This window comes from Heterodontus francisci, chromosome 6, assembly GCF_036365525.1.
Source record: "Heterodontus francisci isolate sHetFra1 chromosome 6, sHetFra1.hap1, whole genome shotgun sequence".
NCBI lineage: Eukaryota > Metazoa > Chordata > Chondrichthyes > Heterodontiformes > Heterodontidae > Heterodontus > Heterodontus francisci.
In genome coordinates, this window is record NC_090376.1 from 4,995,126 (window position 1) to 5,012,724 (window position 17,599).

Genomic DNA, 17,599 nt, shown 5'->3' on the forward strand with positions numbered 1-17,599 from the left:
AAGGTTTGGAATGCACTGCCTGAGAACATGGTGGAGGTTCAATTGAAACATTCAAAAGGGAATTAGACAGTTATATGAAAAGGAAGAATGTGCAGGGTTATGGGGAGAAGGCGGGGGAATGGGACTTTCAGAGAGCCAGTGCGGACACGATGGGCCGAATGGCCTCCTTCTGCACTGTAACGATTCAGTGATTCTGTGTCACAACATGGGGCAATTAAGGAGAATTGCCCTTTTAAGAGGCGGGGCCACATTTGGTGATGTCTGAATGATTGACGTCTAGGTGGGATCGTTGAATTGGACAATCATCAGCGGCCGGGAGGCGGGGCTTCCTCCTTCAACCAATAGTGATGTAGGATGCGTCTGATTGACGTGAGGAGCTTTCAAAATGGTCGGGGAGGTACAGTTATGTTTATTGCTGATCCAGCTTGGAGTTTGTTTCCAGTTATTTGCTGATAATGTTTACACAGGGAACAGGCTGAACCGAATCGATGTCCAACCGCCTGACGTTTTTGCCACAGAAAGGCGGGAGAGGCCTCAGTTTGTTCACTTCATCGCGCATTCGCCGCTTTCAATTGATTGACGTGAGAATACACCAATCGGATGTTGGATGTTATTCTGAATCCCACCGCCTTGAGGGCTACCCTATCTAATTGACATGTGCAGCAGCCAATGGAATTGCTCAATGTGTGTCAGCAGCTGGAGCGGGGTTTCTTGTTGGTTGGACTTGGGCAAGCGACCAATGGTAATTGAGGACCCGGTCCATTTCCGCCAATAAGGCAATTATTAACCAATCAGATTACAGCGTGTGTTGTGATTGACGCAGCGTGCACGTTGTTCGTTCCAGGCAGATCGACGACGTTATGACGCATGATTAACGTGCCAATGAACTAATCAAGTGGCGGCGTTACCTTCGAGTGACGTGGTCTCCGACCAATCATATCCCGGGCATGGGGTGTGCTGGCGTCACGGGGGCGTTTCTTTGCGGGCTTTAGTTTGCGGCCTACTGGAGTCTGGTCTGAGCGGAGAGTGGGAAATACTAAAGTGCGCAGCGGGCGGAGAGTGTGTGAGGCCGGAGCTGGCTAACCGCGGCGGTGCTCTGGAGCGAGCGGTAAGTGAGTGCCTGAGGCGCTAGGCCGCGTCCTCGGTTACCGCGGGGCCGCTGGGGTTTGGGGCCATCCAGCCTCAGTCCCTCAGAGGCCGCAGAGTCTGGTCTCCATGTTATCCAGAGGGTTACAGAGCGTTCAGACGTTATTCCCGTCAGGAAAGATCGACCAGGCTGGGGATCTCTTTAGAAGAGAGGTTGGGAACATAAGGACTGGGAGCAGGAGGAGGCCATTCAGCCCATCGAGCCCGCTGCACAATTCAGTGAGATCATGGCTGATCTACTCCAACACCATTTCCCAGTATCTCTTGATGTTTTTAATATGTAGAAATCTACCATACTCAGTCCTAAATGGCCTGCCCCTTGTTCTGAGACAGTGTTCCCTGGTTCTAGACTCACCAGCCAGGGGCAACATCCTTCCTGCATCTGTTTAGCCCTGTAAGAATTTTGTATGTTTGAATGAGATCACCTCTCATTCTTATAAACTCCAGCGATTTAAAGGCTCAGTCTATTTAATCTTTCCTCATAGGGCCATCCCTCCATCTCAGGAATTAATTTGGTGAACCTTCGTTGGAAGGGGTGATCAGATAGAAGTCGTTAAAATTGTGAAAGGGTTTGGTAGGGTAGACACTGACCAGATGTTTCTACTTGCGGGGGAGACCGGATATGTGGGCCATAAGTATAAGATAGTCGCTATTAAATCCAAAAGGGAGTTAGGGAGAAAGTTCTTTACCCAAAGGGTGGTGAGAATGTTGAACTCACTAGCACAGGGAGTGGTTGAGGTGAATAATTAAGAGGCAGGGTACCAGGATAATTTCAGATCTTGGGGTGGCCTTTTTTGCGGGTCGCCCCAGTCGCAGGTAAGGGTCCCATGCTCAGTGTTTCGAGTCATGGCCAACGGTGGAACCAGCAAATTTTCGGTGGTGGCAGTGAAGCTAGAACCTTGGAACAACGGCTGCTTATAGGCGGAGGATCCTTTGGGAAGAGGACTTGTGTTTCCTTTAAAGTGCACATGAAGGCTACAGGAAACCACCTCGTACTTTTTCCCTCGTCATATTGCTCAATTCTCATGGAAGTTAAAAAATGAGAGGCTCTTAATGAGCGACTGAAGCGGAAGATGAGCAGCAATACAGTAGGGAGAAAGGAGTAGAAGGATATGCTGATGGGGTGAGATCAAGAGGGAAGGAAGGAGGCTTGTCTACAATGTTAAAGCTGGAACGATGCAGTTGTGCTGAATGGCCTGTTTCGCTGTTTTAGATACTATGTTTTCCCTCCTTTGTGTCCCCTTCTAAACCCTCTCCCCACCCCACCCTGGACATTGCTCATTTCTATAACAGGTAGAAAAATATTCCAAGGGGTTCGTGGGGGTATAGTCAGAAATAAACAGATGTTGAAGTAGCGATACATGGCTGAAAGTTTGGCCAAAGAGTTGGGATCTGTGAAGGGGCTTGCAGGCGAAGCAGCAAAAGGAATACAAGAGTTTTGGGTCTGGGGATCTGAAGACCAGTGAGAGGTTAGGATCTGGAATGCACTTCCTGGGAGTGTGGTGGAGGCAGATTCAGTCATGGCTTTCAAAAGGAAATTGGATTGTTATCTGAAGGGAAATGGTGGGGGAATGGGACTAGCTGAGTTGCTCTTGCAGAGCCGGCAAGGGTACGATGGACCGAATGGCCTCCTGTGCTGGAACCATTCAGTGACCTTCCAATGGTGTGGTGAAGGGAGGGGATTGTACAAAAGGCCAGAGTAAGAGGGATAGAGTGTTCAGGAGTACATGTTCAGAAGTGAACCCACAACTCTGTTTTGCACTGTATTTTTAACATAAAGTGGAGCCTGCATCCCCTAGCATTGTTCCACTCCTTTTCTCCCCGCGCCCAAGTGAATTGTAGCATTTGGTGCAGATTTCAGTTCTCCAATATATAGCAGTACCCTTGTCAGGCACCCTACAAATACCAATTCAGTAGAATGTTTTTGCAGTTGAACAGGGGGAGTAGTGTTTATGTACAGGCTTTGTCCTGTGAAAACTGGTAAATTGAAGTGAGGATGCAGGTGACTTGTACTTGGCAGCTTCACTTGAGAGAGAAGAGTTTGGGGAAATGTACCGTTTATGATGCTACTCTTAATGGTTTGTAAATGTATCCTGTGCCCTTAATTTTTGGTTTGAGCCATCCAGGTCAGCTCTACTGTTGTAGTGCACTCATAAGTTTGAGTTTAGCATCTATGTTGAGTTCAGTAGAGTGGATTTCCTCCAGTTAAACAATGTGAAGATCGAAGCTACGGACTCCATCCCTCTCCCTGGTCACTGTCTGAGGCTGAACCAGACTGTTCACAGCCTTGGAGTCATAGCTGATCTGAAACTGAGCTTCTGATTGAAAATCCTCTTGTCACTAAGACCCCTATTTCCACCTTTGTATCATCACCCGTTTCTGCCCTGTCTCGGATCATTTGCTGCTGAAATCCTCATCTATGCCCCTGCTGCCTCTAAACTTGAACGTTCTAATGCATTCTTGGCTGGCCTCCCATCTTCTACCCTGTGTAAACTTGAGTTCATCTGAAACTCTGCAGTCCATATCTTAACTGGCACCAGGTTCTGTTCACCTGTCACCCCTGTGCTCGCTGACTACGCTGGCTCCTGATCCACTGACTCCTCGATTTCTAAAATGTTCTTGCTTGTGTTTAAATCCGTGCATGGCCTTGACCCTCCCTGTCTCTGTAACCACCTACCGCCCCATACCCCTCCCTGTCTCTGTAACCTCGTCCAGCCCCATACCCTCCAAGAGCTCTGCACTTCACCAATTTTTTAAAAATTTGTTCTTGGGATGTGTGTTGCTGCTAAGGCCAGCATTAATTCACCTTGAGAAGGTGGTGGTGAGCCACTTTCTTGAACCACTGCAGTCCATGTGATGTAGGTACACCCACAGTGCTGTTAGGAAGGGAGTTCCAGGATTTTGACCCAGTGACAGTGAAGACACGATGATATAGTTTGAAGTCAGGATGGTGTATGACTTGGAGGGGAACTTGCAGGTGGTGGTGTTTCCATGCATCTGCTGCCCTTGTCCTTCTAGATGATGGAGGTCATGGGTTTGGAAGGTGCTGTCTAAGGAGCCTTGGTGAGTTGCTGCAGTGCATCTTGTAGATGGTACACACTGCAGCCGCTGTGCGTCGGTGGTGAAGGGAGTGAATGTTGAAGGTGGTGAATGGGGTGCCTATCAAGTGGGCTGCTTTGTCCTAGATGGTGTTGGGTGAGGTTAAGTAGATTTGACCCTCTTGGTTTTTCTACCATCTGCTACAGGCCCAGTCTGGCAGCTATGTCCTTCAAGACTCGACCAGCTCAGTCAGTAGTGGTGCTGAGCCATTCCCAGTGATGGACATTGAGTTCCTCATCCAGAGTACATTTTGTCCCCTTGCTACCCTCAGTGCTTCCTACAAGTGCTGTTCAGGGGTTACTGATTCATTAGCTGAGGGAGGCAGTAGGTGGTACTCAAAAGGAGGTTTCCTTGCCCTTGTTTGACCTGATGCCATAAAGACTTTGTGGTGTCCAGAGTCAATGTTGAGGGCCACTTCCTCCCGACTGTATACCGGTGTGTCCTGCTGGTGGAGGGGACATACCCAAGGATAGTGATGGAGGAGTCTGGGACATTGACTGTAAGAGTGTTAGCTGTGGCTCAGTTGGTAGCACTCTCGCCTCAGAAGGTTGTGGGTTCAAGTTGGTCTCCAGGGCTTGAGCACAAGAATCAAGGCTAACACTCCAGTGCTGCATTGAGGGAGTGCTGCACTGGTGGAGGTGCCATCTTTTGGATGAGACGTTAAACCTCGGCTCAGGTTTCTGTAAAAGATCCCATTGCGTTATTTCAAAGAAGAGCAGGGGAGTTCTCCTCTGTGTCCTGGCCAACATTTATCCCTCAATCAATATCACAAAAACAGATTATCTTGTCTTTATCTTATTGCTGTTTGGGAGAGCTTGCTATGCTGCTGTGTTTCCTACATTACAACAGTGACTACACGTCAAAAAGTACTTAATTGGCTGTCAAGCACTTTGAGATGTTTGGTTGTGAAAGGTGCTATATAAATGTAAGTCCTTTTTTTGATGCACTGAGTATAGCAGTCAGACTGTTGCTTGACTTGTCTGTAGGACAGCATTCTCAATTTTGGCACAAATCCCCAGTTAGTGAGGAGAAGTTTGCAGGTCGACTGGGCGAGTGAGCCTTTGCCATTTCCATTGTCTGGGTCGATGCCGAGTGGTCTGTTAGTGTCCAATAAGTTCTGTTAATGGATGTTAAATACCTAGTAGTTGAAGGTAATAGGGTGAACAGATGTTGATTATTCAATTAAACTCCGCTGTGTATATATAAAGAGATAGCCAGCACTGGCTGGGTGGTGTTCAAGCAGAAGTAAGTTCTGTGGCAAGCAATAAACCGTTTCCACCAAAACATCCTAGTCTCAGCGTCTTCTTCACAAACAGTCTGTCCGGTTTTATTATTCAACTTTTCTCTAGTAATTTGGAGGATAGTGAATGTGATACCATTATTCAAGAAGGGTAGCAGGTATAAACCAGATAATTACAGGCCAGTGAGTCTAACATCAGTGGTAGCGAAACTATTAGAAAAAATTGAGGAACAGGATTAATCTCCATTTGGAGAGGCAGGGATTGATCAGGGATAGTCAGCATGGCTTTGTCAGGGGGAGATCATGTCTAACAAATTTGATTGAATTTTTCGAGGAAGTGACGAGATGTGAAGATGAGGGTAAAGCAGTTGATGTGGTCTACATGGACTTCAGTGAGGCTTTTGATAAGGTCCCCCATGGGATCTAGGGCAATTTGGCAAATTGGATCCAAAATTGGCTTAGTGGCAGGAGGCAAAGGGTGATGGTCGAGGGTTGTTTTTGCGAGTGGAGGCCTGTGACCAGTGGTGTACCGCAGGGATCGGTGCTGGGACCCTTGCTGTTTGTAGCGTACATTATGATTTAGAGTGAATATAGGAGGTTTGATCAGTAAATTCGCAGATGACACGAAAATTGGTGTCGTGCATAGTGAGGAGGAAAGCCTTAGATTACAGGACGATATATTACCAGGACGCTGGTGAGATGGGCGGAGCGGTGGCAAATGGAATTTAATCCTGAGAAGTGTGAGGTGATGTACTTTGGGAGGACTAACAAGGCAAGGGAATATACAATGGATGGTAGGACTGTAGGGAAGTACAGAGGGACGTTGGTGTACTTGTCCATAGATCACTGAAGGCAGCAGCACAGGTAGATAAGATGGTTAGGAAGGCATACGGGATACTTGTCTTTAGCCGAAGCATAGAATATAAAAGCAGGAAGGTTATGCTGGAGCTGTATAAAACGCTAGTTAGGCCACAACTGGAGTACTGTGTACAGTTCTGGGCACCACACTATAGGAAGGATGTGATTGCACTGGAGAGGGTGCAGAGGAGATTCACCAGGATGTTGCCTGAGCTGGAACATTTCAGCTATGAAGAGAGACTAGATATGCTGGTGTTGTTTTCCTTGGAGCGGAGAAGGCTAAGGGGGGACCTGATTGAGGTGTACAAAATTGAGGGGCATTGATATGATAGATAGGAAGAAACTTTTTTCCCTTAGCAGTCGTGTCAATAACCAGCGTGCATAGATTTAAGGTAAGGAGTAGGAGGTTTAGAGGGGAGTTGAGGAAAAAACTTTTCACCCAGAGGGTGGTTGGAATATGGAACCCTCACAACATTTAAGTATTTAGATGAGCACTTGAAACACCATAGCATACAAGGCTCTGGGCCAAGTGCTGGAAAATGGGATTAGAATAGTTAGTGCTTGATAGCCGGCACAGACACGATGGGCCAAAGGGCCTGTTTCTGTGCTGTATAACTCTGACTCTATGATACAACTGAGTGGCTTGCTAGGCCATTTCAGAGGGCAGTTAGGAGTCAACCACAGTGCTGTGGGTCTGGAGTCACACGTAGGTAAGGACGGTAGATTTCCTCTCCTGAAGGACATTAGTGAACCAGGTGGGTTTTTACAACAATCCTGTAGTTTCACAATCATTACTGAGCATAGCTTTTTATTCCAGATTTATTAATTGAATTTAAATTCCTGCAGCTGCCATGGTGGGATTTGAATCTGTGTTTCCAGAGCTTTCGTCCAGTCCTCTGAGTTACTAGTCCAGTAACATTACCACTATTTTACTGTGCCCATTTCCAATTTTAATTGCTCCACCGGACTGTCAGCTGTTTGGACCCTAAGCTCTGAAATTCCTTCCCTAAGCTCTCCACCTCTCTACCGTTTGCAGTTTCACCTTCCTGTCCTCCTTTTACTGCCTCCTTTTTAAAATCTCACCAGCATCACCAGGCTTGGTCACCCCTCCTTTGCCTCAATGTCCATCATTTTATGGTTACTTTTCTCTGGCGCTTCAGGTTGTTTTTCTAAGTAAAGGCATTAAATAATTAGAAGTTGAAGATGCTTTATAAATACAAATCGATACATTAATGTGGAGAACTTGTGTATTGGTACCAGTAAACTAGGAAACATTTTACTGGATTGCAGTGCTCCAGTTATCCCTTTTTAAAATTCTTTCCAATTGCCCCCACTGACAGATCTGTACCTAACCATACTTGGCCCAGGTGTTAATGACCAAGTTTGGGGCGAGAGAATTTAGAGCTCGGTGTTTCTCATGGGTCAGAGGGAGACGTGTTGACTATTTCACATGCCCTCTTGCACCGAAATTGTGGTGACGATGCAGTTTTTGATACTGTCAGACATGATTCCAGGCCTCTAGATAACCGATGATTCCCCTGCTGGATCTGTTTTTCTCCACAGTTGCCTGCGATCTTGGTAATCCGGCAAGATGTTCAATAAGTCGCAGTTTGGCACGCCCACCTTCGGCAACACGAGCGGGTTCACCACGTCGGCCTTTGGGCAAAGTAAGTTGGGTTTTGCTACACTTTGATTTTGGTAGGTAGGTCAAACTGGCATTGACTGTCATAGACTGGTGAACCCCCAGGGCGTTGAGAGCACCATGTCTAAAATGGGACTTCAGTCCCACACTACCTGAGCAGGTGAGGAAGGCAGGTTTCCTTTGCTGGAAGATGACAGTGAGCCAGGTAGGTCTTCGCAACAATCCAGCAGTGAATCAGAATCTGCTACCAATGTTCCTGTAAGCTGTGCTCACATGCAGCTGTACAGCAACCTGGAAGGTACCACACAGGCCACTCAAATTCTCTCTCTCAAGATACCATGTGTGTGCTGCTGCACAAGAAAAAAATGTAAAGGTACTGCACACTGAACTGAACAGGTTGCGCACAATGAAAAGAATTTAGAAGGGCCGTTGTCTAGAATTATTCGAATGTACAACACAGAAGCAGGTCATTGGGCCCAATGGCCCATACTGGTGTTTATGCCTCCTTCCAACCCTCTTCATCTAACCCCGTCAGCATATCCTTCTCCCTCAGATACTTAAATATATCGCCATTTGTACATGGTTTGTGCCGCACCTACGTTTTGCCACTGTCTGCTTCACAGGTTTTCTCAGTTTTTTTTTTTGCTGATGTGTTCAGATCCATGGTGACATTGTGTTAGAGAGACAGTAACACCAGGATAGGTTGTTGACTCAAGGGGCTGAGTAACAAGACATTAGCTTGATGTAGGTTTTAGTGGTATGAGCAATGACTGGGTAATACAGGAGCAATGAGTGAATCTCTGCCCAGTTGGAATGTGGGTGTCGCTGGAAAGGCTGGTATTTATTACCCATTCCCTAGTTGCCCTGAAGGTGGCGGTGGACAGCTAGTAGCAGGTTTGATACAACCAAGTGCCTTGCTAGGCCACATTGGAGGGCACTTGAGAGTCAACCATGTTGGCCTGGGACTGGAGTCACATAGGCGCAGGCCGGTAAGAACAGCAGGTTTCCTTCCCTTGAGAACAAAAGAAATCCGAGCAGGAGTCAGCCATGTGGACTCTCGAGCCTGCTCTGCCACACAGTAAGATCATGGCCGATCTTCTACCTCAATTCCACTTTCCTGCCATGTCCCCATATTCCATGATGCACAAAAATCTATCAATCTCAGTCTTTTAATGTACTCAACTGAGCATCCACAGCTCTTTGCGATAGAGAATTCCAAAGGTTCACATCCTTCTGAGTGAAGAAATTTCTCCCCTTCTCAGTCCTAAATGGCTGATCCTTATTTTGAGACTGTACCCCCCAGTTCTAGACTCATCCAGGGGAAACATCCTCTCAGCATCTCTCCTGTCAGGCTGTCTCAGAATCTTGTATGTTTCAATGGGATCACCTCTCATTCTTCTAAACTCCAGTGAGTAAATGCTCATTCAACTCGATGTCTTCTAGGACAGCTCTCTTAGCCCAGGAATTTAATCTTGTGGACCTTTGTTGCACCCTCCCTTCTAAGGCAAGTATATCCTTCCTTGAGTAAGGGGATCAAAACTGTACACTACAGGGCATTGGTGACCCACTTGGGCCTTTACAATAATCCAACTGCTTCCTGGTCACCTTTACTGTTACCAGGTTTTCTCCCCAAATTTATTTAAGATTGAACTTAAATTCTCAAAATGCCTAACTAGGATTTGAGCTTGTCTTCTGAATTATTGGTCCATAAGAATGCAAGCAATAGGAGCAAGAGTCGACCATTTGGCTCCTTTGAGCCTGTTCTTCCATTCAGTAAGATCATGGCTGATCAGATTGTGGCCTCAACTCCACTTTCTTGCCTGCCCCCATAACCTTTGACTCCCTTGTCGATCAAAAATCTATCTAACTCGACCTTGAATATATTCCATGACTCAGCCTGCACTGCTGTCTGGGGAAGAGAATTCCAAAGATTAGCAACCCTCTGAGAGAAGGCATAACCACTACACCACGTACTAATCTCACCATTGTTGGGGCATGGGTCAGGTTAAAGGGGTCCTTTAGTGCAGGAGACAGAGTAGGTTGAAAAGAATGGCTATGGGAGTTCAGCTAAATCTGATGGTGGTGTTACCAAGGCTGGGCTTTGAAAGCCTGTAGAATAGATTAGGAAGAAAAGGAGTTCAGAACTATTTTCATACTCTTCTGGGGTTGGGGGCGGGGGTAAATAAAATTCTCCTTACCTCCCGTCTGGTTCTTTTGCCAATTACTATGTATCCACGACCCTGGCTTACCCACTGGAAGCAGCTTTTCATCCGTTCTTATCAAAACCCCTCATTATTTTGAGCGCCTTTATTAAAACTCCCCTTAAACGTCTTTGCTCTAAGGAAAATAACCCCAGTTCTTTGGAATTCTTGACCTTGAAGGGCTGTGGATACTAAATCATTCAGTATGTTCAAGACTGAGATTGGTAGTTATTTTGGACACTAAGGGTATTGAGATATAGGGCGTGAGCAGGAAAGTGGAATTAAGGTTGAGGATCAGTTATGATCATATTGAATGGCAGAGCAGACTGGAGAAGCCGTATGGTCTTCTCCTACTCCTATCTCATGTTCTGTGGTTCCTTCACACCAGTAACCTAAACCTTCGTGACCTCCTGTTTTTCAGATACCGCTACTCCAGGGTTCGGTGGATTCGGTGCAGCGACAGCTGGATTTGGCACAGCCGCCAATGCTGGTGGCGGGCTCTTTGGAAGCACTCAAAACAAACCAGGTTGGGATTGGATTCTCATTCTACAGCTTCCTGTTAACCTTGTGATTGTGGTATTTTTGACTGTGGACATAAAAGCATTTCTGTAGTGTCTCTAACAACTTTGAGATGTCCCAAAATGCCTCACAGCCAACAAAATACTTTTTGAAGTGTTGTCACTGTTGTAGGAAATGCAGCAAATCTGAGGTTAACAAAATTCCATGAACAGCAATAATAGCCAGATAACCTATTTGTTATATTATTTGAGGATTAATATTGACAAGGGCTATAACAAGTGGAAATGGCATCTAAATCCACCTTTTTTTAAAATACGTTCTTGAGGTGTGATGTGAATCCTTATTTTGCCAGAGGGCATTGAATCAATCTCATGGCGTGGGACTGGAATCACTTAGCCCAGACTGGGTCGGAGGGGCTGTCTTTCTGATAAAATGTTAAACTGAGGCCCTGTTTTCTCAGATGTTGTGAAAGATCCCAGAGCAGTATTTCAAAGAAGAGCAGGGGATTTTCTGACCAATGTTTATCCCTCAAACAATATCACAAGCAGATTATCACTGGTTTATGGGAGCTTGCTGAATGTAAATTAAATGGTGACTGCTTCAAAGGTGCTGTGAAGCTTTGGGACATACTGAGGTTGTGAAAGGCGTTATATAAATGCAAGTTCTTCCTTTCCATCGTAAAGCAGCTTTGTTCCTTACATTGAACACAAAGCCATCATGTCAACTGCACGCCAGACTTCCTCTGTTGCCAAACCCACTAACTCTTCACTATTCTCTTTCCAGGTGGGCTGTTCGGCTCCAGTAGTTTTGGGCAGCCGGCAACTTCATCCACCAACGCTGGCTTCGGTTTTGGCACATCAACATCCAACAGCCTGTTCGGAGGCACGAGCACCGGAGGCCTCTTCTCCAACCAGCAGAGCAATGCCTTCACTCAAAGCAAACCTGCCGGAGGCTTTGGTAGTAAGCATGCGTCTTGTCAGGGATTTATAGAGCAGAGAAGGCAGATCCAACTTGGGCTTGACCACTTCATGTAGGCTGGCACTCCTGGGCAGCACTGCATTGTTAAAGGCACCACGCCTTGGTTTGGAGGTTCATTTGGGGTGTTAAAGTCCCACGTCACTGTCTCTGGAGAGTTGCCTCTGGGAATCAGCACAGCTTCCCTTCCTTAGTCAGCTGCTGTAGGGAGACCTGGTCATCTCTTTGCTGGATTTTGCTGTGTCTGCATTATGGTCTACTACGCAGTCACTGCAGGGTAATTCATTGTATGTGAAGAGCGGTAGCCAGTCTGCTTTGTGCTGTATAAATGAGGTTTCCCTTGTACGTTCTGGTAGGGCGAGGCATGATGGGCTGAATTTACAGTGTCAGTCGTGGCTTTGGGTTGCACAATCGCACCTCCTTAGTCAGAAGGTCTAAGCCCCATTCTGGAAACTAAATCGCAGTCTCCAAACTGACACTGCTGGTGCAGGACTGCTGCACTGTCTTTCAGATGAAATGTTAAACTGAGGCCCCATCCGCCCCCAAGATGGACATCAAAGGTCCCATGGCCACTATTTCAAAGAGCAGGGTAGATCTCCCTGACCAATATTTATCTGGTCACTTATTTCATGCTGTTTGTGGGATCTTGCTGTGTGTTTCCTCCATTGCACCAGTGACTACGCTTCAAAAGTACTTCATTGGCTGGAAAGTGCTTTGGGACGTCCTGAATAGAATTGTAGTAATAAAAGTCTTTCGTTTGAATGCCTCTTGAGAGAGCAAGAGCGAGAAGTTCCTGGGAATGGCCGATCGGGACAACACTGTCTACTCATCTTTTGTGAGCAGTTTGTCACAGTCTGATTTTGAATCTAGCACTTTGGGAGTTCGCAGCCCTGAATTTTCAGCCGTTTTGCACGAGTTTTTAATGTGTACTCTGGGGAATTCCGCGACTCTGCTTTCCCATTTCAGCTTTTGGAACCAGCACCACTGGAGGTGGCCTGTTCGGGACCACCAGTACAGCCTCCAATCCTTTCGGCGGGACATCGGGGACCTTGTTTGGGGGAACCTCCTTCAGTACGGCCGCTCCTACTGGCACAACTGTTAAATTCAACGTGAGTATCGTGATGAGGTCTGGGGAGAGAGGGTGAGAAAGGGGAAGCTCGAGGCCTCTGAGATATTGAACTGTGTGCTTTCCAATGCTTTTTAAATGGGATAAATTGGTTGCTGGGAGTGGGGGTGGTGGGCGGGGAAAGAGAATGGAGAGTTCAATGGATATCTATCCTTGTGGTGTCCTGCAAACTTTCTGCAGTCTAGCCCTGGAACACTTATTGGCACTCAGTAGTAATTTGAGTACATGTTGATCCTATTCTAAGACACTGAGCCAGAAGGTGACAGACATGTTTTCCTGAGACTGTGTTGCAAATTTCTGAACTGGCTGATGGCCTATTTTATTAACCACTTTATCTCAACTGTCTCTAAGTGAGCTGTTTTCAGTCAGGATAGGTGGGAGGGGTAGATTAAGCTCAGGTAAGACTGCTTGAGAGAGGTGCCCCTAGAAAAAAACACACCCTCTTTTTGAGAGAAGAATTGAAATTATTTTGATCAGATTTTAGTTGTTCAAAGCTTCGTACATCTCCTGCAAGTGCTGAGCCACATTAACTCCGCTATATTTGTTTGCCTTTCATATGCCTGCAGCCCCCAACAGGGACAGACACAATGGTGAAGTCTGGAGTCAGCACCAACATCAGCACCAAGCACCAGTGTATCACAGCCATGAAGGAGTATGAGACCAAGTCACTGGAGGTAAGTGTCATTGTGAAGGAGGTTTTTCCTGGTCGGTGGTAAGGCCACCATTTATTGCTCATCCATAGTTATCCAAGTTGATACAGTTGAGCTTGCTAAGCCACTTCAGAGGGCAGTTAAGAGTCAACCACAATAACTGGACTGGGTAAGGACAGGAGATTTCCTTCAAAAAAAAGGACATTAGTTTAAACCCCTTGGATTTTTACAACGATCCAATAGCTTCATAGTCACTTTCACTGCAACCAGCTTTTTATTTATAGATTTTAAACAAAACTGAATTCATAGTCACAACTACAGTGGAAATTAAACTTGTGTTTTCTGGATTATTAGTCTAGTAACATACTCGCCACACTGCTCTGCCCTCCATCATACTGAATTAGCTGATAACAGCACCTCTAGGCTAAGGAGTGGGGAATAAATCAGGCAGAATTCCTGCTCCTGATCAGTAGCTGCTTATTATTCCTGCGTTAACTATTTTTTTTTTTTTGCTCTTGTTTTTTCCAGGAGCTGCGTTTGGAGGATTATACGGCTGGCCGCAAGGGACCACAGGTGCCACTTGGGGGAGGTGGTGGTCTGTTTGGCACCTCGACTGCTACATCCAGCGCCGGCACTGGACTGTTTGGAGCCACTCCAGCCAACCCCACTGGAGGATTCAACTTTGGGCAGAACAAAACCGGCTTTGGAGCAAGTGAGTTCATTGACTTTTTAGAATGGCGGCAGCCTGGTGCGTTTCAGGCTGGGGGTTTCATTTAGGGGAGATGTGTGGGGGAGTTGCAAATATCAGGGTATTGAGGTGGAAGTTGGTGGTTAGATTTGAGGTCCCTACAATGTAGATATGGGCATCAAGTAACATTTGCGCCACACAAGAGCAAGGCAATGACCATCTCCAACAAGAGAGAATCTAACCATCTCCCCTTGATGTTAAATGGCATTACCATTGCTGAATCACCCACTATCAACATCCTGGGGTTACCATTGACCAGAAACTGAACTGGAGTAACCATATAAATATCATGGCTACAAGAGCAGGTCAGAGGCTAGGAATCCTGTGGCAAGTAACTCATCTCCTGACTCCCCAAAGCCTGTCCACCATCTACAAGGCACAAGTCAGGAGTGTGATGGAATACTCTCCACTTGCCTGGATGGGTGCAGCTCCAACAACACTCAAGAAGCTCGACACCATCCTGGACAAAGCAGCCCGCTTGATTGGCACCCCATCCACCACCTCCAACATTCACTCCCTCCACCACCGCCGCACAGTGGCAGCAGTGTGTACCAGCTACAAGATGCACTGCAGCAACACACCAAGGCTCCTTAGACAACACCTTCCAAACCCGCGACCCTCTACCACCTAGAAGGACAAGGGCAGCAGATGTTTGGGAACACCACCTGCAAGTTCCCCTCTAAGCTGCACAACATCCTGACTTGGAACTATATTGCCGTTCCTTCACTGTGGCTGGGTCAAAATCCTGGAGTTCTCTTCCTAAGAGCACTATGGGTATACCTACCCTTCATGGACTGCAGTGGTTCAAGTTGGCGGCTCACCACCACCTTCTCAAGGGCAATTAGGGATGGGCAATAAATGCTGGCCTAGCCAGTGACGCCCACGTCCCACATGAAAGGAATCAATGTCTGAGTTAATTCCCTTCTACCTCACGCAGCCGATACTAGGTCCTGGTGTTCTGATTTATACCTGGTACTTTATCCCCATGTGGCCATTTGTCCAGGTCTGGATAGTGTCAGGAGGATGTTTGACCTTTGCAGGGGGCATCACAGCCGAGTGGGGTCTGGTCCTGGATGGCCTTTCACCTTCAGCTTATCCAAAACTCTGCTGCCCATATCCTAACTTGCACCAGCTCCTGTTGACCCATTGCTCCTGGTGCTTGCGGACCTATATTGGCTCCTCTTCAGGCAATGCCTCAATTTTTAACATTCTCATCCTTGTTTTCAAGTCCCTCCATATCTCTTAATTTCCTCCAGTCCTACAACCCTCCGAGATCTCTGCACTCCTACAATTCTGGCTTCTTGCTGATCCCTGGTTTTTATCACTTCACCCTTACCTACAGCTATCTGGGCCCTAAGCTCTTGAATTCCCTCCCTAAATCTTTGCCTCACTACTTATCACCTCCTCCTCTTTGTCTCCCCTCGTGGCTCGGTGTCAGATTTTGTTCTGATAACTCTCCTGTGAAGTGCCTTGCAACATTTTACAGCATTGCGTGCACATTGTTGTTTTTGGCAGGGATACTGGGGGAGTGAGCAAAATAAAAGGTTTCCAACAACTCCAACTGCTCAAGACAGTGAGTAGTTGAGTACAGGAGTCTAGGCAAGTCCACCGTACAATTTCCAGCCTGCACGGAGTTAGCCAATTTCAATCGGGACAGTATTGTCGGGATGCACAAATTGGCTCCCACACCTCTTGGGCTAAGGAGAGGAGAGAAGTCACCAATTTCAACAGCTTTTTGGAGAGAGTGTTCCAGATTTCCACTCCCATTTGTGTGAAGTGCTTCCTGACACCACCCCTGAATGGCCTGGCTCTAATTTTAAGATTCTGACCCCTTGTTCTGCACTCCAGCACCAGAGGAAATAGTTTCTCGATTGACCCTGCAGGATTGTTTAATCATAATCACATCAATTAATCACCCTGTATGTATTAAAAGATTCATCTGTCCATCTAACTATGTAACCAATGTTTAGAACAGTACACAGGCTCACTTGCTGTTTTACTTGTTGTATTTTGTGATGGAATTTTTCTTTAGTGTTTATTTCTCCCATTTTCTGTAGTGCAAAGCCCACGGTAAAATAGCATACCTTTTTCAGCACTTTTAGTGTCTTATTAACTCGCTCACCTCCCTCTCAGCCAGGAGCCTTGCTTAAGTAATGCATTGATTGTTTTATTTTGTTCTTTTATGTGGGTGATGCTTGCAAGGCTGGCAGTTATTGCCTGTCCTGAATTTCCCAAGGGCATTGAGGCAGCCAGGCTGCTGGGGGTCTGGAATATATAATGGGCTCGGACCAGATAAGGACGGCAGATTTCCTTCCTTAAGGGACATTAGAAAACCAGTTGGATTTTTACAACAATCCAACAGCTTCCTGGTCACTTTTACTGAGGCCGGCTTTTTGTTTTGTGATTTTTCTTTAAAACTCTATCCAAATTCTCAAACTGCCCATGGTGGGATTTGAACTGTACAAGCTCTGGATTGCTAATCCAGGCAGTTATACCCCTTGCAAAAATGGGCTGGACTGGAGTTAAATCCATGCCCAATCACTTGAGAGGAAATCATATACTTTCATGATTTAAAATATGTAAGGCATCTTTTACAAAATGCAGTTGATTTTCGCTTCTCCTGTACTCTAGCTTGTGTTTTGTTTTTTTTTTGGGGCTCTGTCTAGCTTGGTTCCTTGGAGCAGCATCTACTGATAACCAGCCACCTGTGCCCACGGGCCCCGCAGATATAAATTTGTCACCTTTGACGCTTTAGATGTGTTGTGGTAGATTTGTAAAAAAAAAAAAGAATCAAATATTGAATGAGTGACTTCCTCTCCTCAGACACTGGTCTCCTTTCCCAAGTGGGTGTGCTGGGGACAGTCTGTGGGTCCAGTCTTCAAAAAACAGGTAGGGACTTTCATCGTGAGATTGAAAAGCTTTGATGGCGGCTGAGATCAGGTAGTGGTTCGGTCAATAGTGAAACATCTTTTTACAGGAAGTATAAACTACGTTGTTCAGTTGTGCTGGACACTTACCAACCAACGGCGAAAGCTGGAATTCATTTGGGGTTTGGCTTCTGTTCCCCTAGCTACATCCCATCCTCTCCTGAAAGCATCATCTCCTTTGCAGATAAGAGTCCGTGGGCACAGGCAGCTATCCGATGCTCTCTTCCTCTCCCCACGCCCCCCCCACCTTGCCATTCTTGGAGAAACTCCAAGGGCAGCATCAGCAGGCTGTTAGATTGTGACTGTCTCACAGCAGAGCCCCATCTCTCATCTTTGTCCAACATCTACAGATGTGTAAAATGCAGCGCCAGGTTGACCCACACCCAGCTACCTGGAGTGCACACTGTGGTTCAAACAATTCAACCCACTTGGAAACACAACAGTCTTGTTACCGCAAGCTCTTAATTG

General features: G+C 46.5%; 1 protein-coding gene across 5 annotated transcripts in view; it reads left to right on the forward strand.

Moving 5' to 3' along the window:
- The first annotated feature begins 373 nt into the window (after positions 1–373).
- The window catches only part of nup98 (nucleoporin 98 and 96 precursor), a 102,546-nt gene continuing 85,320 nt past the window's right edge, over positions 374–17,599 (forward strand). Inside the window, exons 1-8 of one of the 5 annotated variants that reach the window (XM_068032997.1) lie at positions 374–397; positions 7,907–8,010; positions 10,608–10,712; positions 11,489–11,665; positions 12,647–12,789; positions 13,373–13,480; positions 13,985–14,168; positions 17,028–17,093. In XM_068032997.1, the coding sequence (XP_067889098.1) occupies positions 7,935–8,010; positions 10,608–10,712; positions 11,489–11,665; positions 12,647–12,789; positions 13,373–13,480; positions 13,985–14,168; positions 17,028–17,093 (859 nt within the window). In that variant the 5' untranslated portion in view covers positions 374–397; positions 7,907–7,934. Of the gene's footprint in view, positions 398–855; positions 1,109–7,906; positions 8,011–10,607; positions 10,713–11,488; positions 11,666–12,646; positions 12,790–13,372; positions 13,481–13,984; positions 14,169–17,027; positions 17,094–17,599 lie in introns of those variants that run through there. The other 4 variants (XM_068032998.1, XM_068032996.1, XM_068033000.1 and 1 more) reach the window with 4 other exon arrangements.